This window comes from Onychomys torridus, chromosome 3 (genome assembly GCF_903995425.1).
Source record: "Onychomys torridus chromosome 3, mOncTor1.1, whole genome shotgun sequence".
NCBI lineage: Eukaryota > Metazoa > Chordata > Mammalia > Rodentia > Cricetidae > Onychomys > Onychomys torridus.
In genome coordinates, this window is record NC_050445.1 from 129043809 (window position 1) to 129049359 (window position 5551).

The 5551-nt window shown below is 42.0% G+C and overlaps 1 pseudogene and 1 gene segment (V, D, J or C); both read left to right on the forward strand.

The window, feature by feature from the left end:
• Positions 1 to 463, forward strand: LOC118580182 (annotated as a pseudogene).
• A 1991-nt stretch (positions 464 to 2454) lies between these two features.
• LOC118580183 lies at positions 2455 to 2945 on the forward strand. The segment is given in 2 exon segments: positions 2455 to 2503; positions 2623 to 2945. Coding segments are annotated over 2 exon segments (372 nt in total).
• The last annotated feature ends 2606 nt before the right edge of the window (positions 2946 to 5551 follow it).

Below are 5551 nucleotides of genomic sequence, written 5' to 3' on the forward strand. Positions count from 1 at the left end.
ATGAGGGCCCCCACTCAGCTCCTGAGGTTGCTGCTGCTCCGGCTTACAGGTAAGGAAGACAGCAATGGAAATTTATTCAGCTGAGTGTGGTCAGTGTTGCCTGGTCTCTGGGAAAGTTCTCATCTAACATTAATTGTGTGGAAATTTGTTTTTGATTTTCTAATCTCAGGTGCCAGTTGTGACATCCAGTTGACTCAGTCTCCAGCCTCCTTATTTGCATTTCTGAGACTCAGTGTCACCATCACATGCCAGGCAAATCAGGATATTGAACAGAGTTTAGTATGGTATCAGCAGAAACCAGGGGAACCTCCTAAGCTTCTGATCTACAGTGCAAACAGCTTGAGAGACGGGGTCCCATCAAGGTTCAGTGGCAGTGGATCTGGACAACAGTTTTTTTCTCAAGATCAGCAACCTGCAGTCTGAAGATGTTGGAACCTCACATCTGACAGGGGCTGATCTCTAAATTATAAATAACTCAAGAAACTAGACAGCAAAATACTGAACAAACCAATTTAAAAAATGGGTTACAGATCTAAACAGAGAATTTGCAACAAAAGAATCTCAAATAGCAGAAAGACATTTAAGGAATGCTCAACATCCTTAGTCATCAGGGAAATGCAAATAAAAATGACTCTGAGATACTATCTTACACCTACCAGAATGGCTAAGATAAAAAACACTGATGCCAGCTTTTGTTGGATAGGATGTGGAACAAGGGGAAAACTCCTCCACTGTTGGTGGGAGTGGAAACTTGTACAGCCACTTTGGAAATGACTATGGTGGTTTCTCAGAAAATTGATAGTCCATCTACCTCAAGACCCAATGATACCACTGTTGGGCATATACCCAAGGGATGCTCAATCATACCTCAAGGACACTTGCTCAACTATGTTCACAGCAGTATTATCTGTAATAGCCAGAACCTGGAAGCAATTTAGATGCCCCTTAACCAAAGAATGGCTAAATAAAATATGGTACATATACACAATGGAGTATTACTCAGTTGTAAAATAAAATGACAACATGATATTTGCAGTCAAATGGACGGAACTGGAGAATATTATCCTGTGTAACGTAACCCAGACTCATAAAGACAAAGATGGTATGTACACACTCATAAGTGGAAACTAGAGGTAAAGCAAAGGAAAATCAGACTACAACCCACAGCTAGGAACCAAGGAGGACCCTAAGATGTATGTATAGATCATCCTGGGAAGGCGAAATAGAGGAGATACCTATCAGTAAACTGTGGATGAGGGAAGGCAATAGAGGGTAGAGGATGGGGAATGAGAACATGATGGAATAGGATGGTTGAGCTGGGGGAGGGTAGGAGTGGGAGAGCAATGAAAGATATAAAGAGATATCTTGATAGAGGAAGACATTATGGGGTACCGAAGAAACCTGGTGCTAGGGAAATTCTCAGAAAGCCACAAGGACAACCTAAGATTAGACTACTAGCAATAGTGGTGAGGATGCCTGAACTGGCCTACTCTGGTAATCAGATAGGTGAATACCCTAACTGATTGAAGCAAATGCAGAGATCTACAACCAAACTCCAGGCTGAGCTGTGGGAGTCCAGTTGAAGAGAGGAAAGAGGGATTATATGAGCAAGAGGCGGGGGGAGTCAAGATCATGATGGGACAATCTAAAAAGACAACTGAACCAAGCTGATTGGTACTCTCAAACATTAGACTAACAGCTATGTAACCTTCATGGGAAGGAACTAGACCTTCTGCATACAGTAAAGAGATGTGTAGCTGGATCTGTTTAAAGGGCTTTCTGGATCCCATTACTTGTGGTCAGACACTTTGCTCAGCTTTGATGCAGGGGGTAGGGCTTGGCCCTGCCTCAACTGAATGTACTAAGTTTAGTTGTTCCCTCATGGGAGAAATTATCCTATTGGAGGAGGTATAAGGAATGGGTTGGGGAGGGGGAGGTGGAGGTGGGGGGAACTGGAGGACGGAGGAGAGGATGATCTGTGGTTAGTATGTAAAATGAATTTTAAAAAGTACAATCTAACAAAAAAAATGGGGAAAATTGAAGAAGTTGGGTGACCTCAGTAATATCTGCACCTACCTATGAAAGGACCTGTAACCATTTATATGCTTTCTAGAATGGTACCATATCTGACAGGCCCTGACATGGAGGAAAACATAATAAGGGGATTTTACATTGAGCATGAGAGAAATCAAAATAAGGTGCAACTCATAGACAGGTGCTCTTCTTTGCTGTCCAATGAGGAAGACACTCCTACAAATAAACCTTTACTGCCTCTCTGTTCTGAGACTCAGGAGGACCACAGGCCTATAATGTGTCACTTGGTCAGTCCTGTGGGCAAAATCAGCCATTACTGATTTGCATGTTCCCAGAGCACAGCCCACTGCCCTGAGGACTTCTTCATAGCCAGGTCACACCCTGTGCTGGAGTCAGCCTCACACAGGTCACAGCACAGACATGAGGGTCCCCACTCAGCTCCTGGAGTTGTTGCTGCTCTGGCTCACTGGTAAGGAAGACAACATTGGAAATTTGTTCAGCTGAGTGTGGTCAGTGTTGCCTGGTCTCTGGGAAAGTCCTCATCTAACATTAATAGTGTGGAAATTTGTTTTGATTTTCTAATCTCAGGTGCCAGTTGTGACATCCAGTTGACTCAGTCTCCAGCCTCCTTATTTGCATCTCTGAGAGACAGTGTCACCATCACATGCCAGGCAAATCAGGATATTGAACAGAGTTTAGTATGGTATCAGCAGAAACCAGGGGAACCTCCTAAGCTTCTGATCTACAGTGCAAACAGCTTGAGAGATGGGGTCCCATCAAGGTTCAGTGGCAGTGGATCTGGACAACAGTTTTTTCTCAAGATCAGCAACCTGCAGTCTGAAGATGTTGGAACCTATTACTGTCAACATGGTTACAGTATTCCTCCCACAGTGATTCAAGCCATGACATGAATCACCCAGAGAAGCAGAAATGAGAGACCAGGCTGCTCAAATTGCTCCTTCTCGTGTCTCCAGCTGTTGAGATTGTTTCTCTTTTCTCTTCGCCAGTATCTAACGGTCCGTGTGATGTTTTTGAATAGGGAGCAGATAAGCTTTTCGATATCCTAAGTCTCTGTCTTCTTCCTGAGCACTAGCATTAAAATTAGTGAAGTGGTTCCCCTGACTCACATGAAGCATTAACTTTCCCTGGGTTGCAGCAATGGCAACAGCTGAGATTTACACAACTGAGAAGTGTACACACACACACACACACACACACACACACACACACACACACAGCCTTCTCATACCCCTACACAAACATAGCCCCAAGCAGGCGTTATAAGAAAAATTAGTATCCAATTAAAATTAGAAAATTAGCATATTAGTATAACATTAAATCCCTGTGAGTACAGGCTCCAAACAATGAAATAAGGTCATCCAAAAATCCATGGCTTCATAGCAGTCTCTGCCATAGCCAGAGCACTGTTTAAGAATCCTGATTTGTCTTTCAGAGGATCTAGGTTTGATCCCCAGGTAACTGCAAGAGACAATGACACACTGGCCAGGCTTGAGCATCTGAGATCTCAAAACTGGCCCCTCAGTGAAACATTTCTTCCAGCAATGCCACACTTACAACAACAAGGACTCAAATCCTAATTGTGTTAGTCCCTGCAGTCCAAGCATTAGAACACAAGATCGTATGGAGGGTATTCTTAGTCAAACCACCACACCCACCTAACCTTTCTTATTTGGAGTCATAAATTTGGAAGGCTACTGAAAGAGTTTTGGTAGAGAGAAAAGATGGTTGCAATTGATTATAAACAGAAGGTAAATCCAAAATACGTGATGTGTAGAGGGTAGAAAATGTGACCATACAAAAAAAATAGTTTAAATTGCCTCCCTATAGGGCAGCATGACTTTACAAATACAAATTTATTGATGCCAGATTAGGAACAACTAACAGGAATATGACAGTCTGCTCAGTATTCATGGCACTGAGAAGAGCTTCCTGCATAGACACTGACTGATCAGACCTCCAACTACACCCTCTAGTGGCTATGTGCACAGCAGAGGAAAAGGAGGAATGGAAACCTTGGATGGACTTTGCTTTCTACAGGTGAGAGATGCACTGTGCAAGAGGTCACAGAAAGCAAACTACTCTCACAGCCACAAGATTGACCTTCCCAGAGGACTAGAAATCTGGGCCTGGAAAGATGGCTTAGTAATTAAAAATCCTTAGGCTATGTATTTGCATGATTCAGAATTTATAATTGTGGGGAGCCCAGGATAAGATAGTGTATTACTTATAACTCTGCTGAGAATTATCATTTTTCCTTCCTAACCAAGCCCTCAGATTTGAAGCTGTCTCTTTCACTCTTATATTGTCATACATATCTGAATGTCTCCTAGTATTCACACCCATGCACAATTCAAATACTTTCTTCTGATACTCTCATCTCATCAGGCACATATATATCTCTAGTTTCTTTTTTGTTTTTTCAAAAATATTGCTCTATTTTTATTTTATCAGTATTGGCATTTTGCCTATATGTATGTCTATGTACCATATGTATGGATCCTTTATTCTATGTTGGTATATGAAAAGCAGGTAAGGGTTTATAATTTGCCATATTCCCATTGAGTGTCCGTCACATAACCTCATTATTGGTGACTGTTTATTGTTTTGTTGTTTTGCATTGAATTGTCTTTGTGATATAGAAATCATATGTGGCTCCTTTTATCAGCCATTTGCTGGAAGTCTCTTGGAGCCTCTGAGCCTGGCATTCCTGCTTCCTACTCTCAAGTGCTGGGACTACAGGGGTGCACCAGTTTATGCAATGCTGGGCCTTTAATAGTGGGCAAGAAGTCCATAAATTATTCTACTTAAAAAATAGTCTCTTACCTCTTAGAAGCATGTGTATGTTTTCTGGATATATTTATGTCTTATAGCCTACACCTTATTCTCCCTAATGCTCCTGATCATTCACAGGAAGAAATAACCCCAATTTCAGTTCATAAATATAGCTGAGTGCATAACAATTTCCATTAATGATTGCCCATGTTTTTTCCTGGGCTCCACATGGACAAACACCCAACCCTGTCCTCTTTCTAACAATCTCTCCAGCAGGAGGAGTCAATAATACATGTTTATCCAATCAAGACACCAGCCTTTGGACTGCTATACCATAACAATAATTGTAACATTAACAACAAGAGAAGTTTCTAGTCTCTGATTCAGTTTCGATTCAGCATTTTTTCCTAGTCCCTCTGCACTTCAGTGAGAGTGGTCTGGGCACATTTTGTAATTCATAGTTAGCCAGTGGGAACTGGAGATCCTGACAATTCCTTGTTTTGTAGATGGAGAAAAGCCTGTCCTGTGATACTAGCCCTGAACATTGACCTTCCTGGACAGGAGGATTAGTATCACACCTGTTTCCTTTCTTTTCACTCATTGTAGTCCCGTGCATACCTGATGCAGCTGCTGGATTGCAGATTCTTGTCACCTGAATGGAGGTTGCTGGTTAGCATCTTAAAGAGTTTCCAAAGTTGAGAATATAAAGTTCATAGGAAGGAAT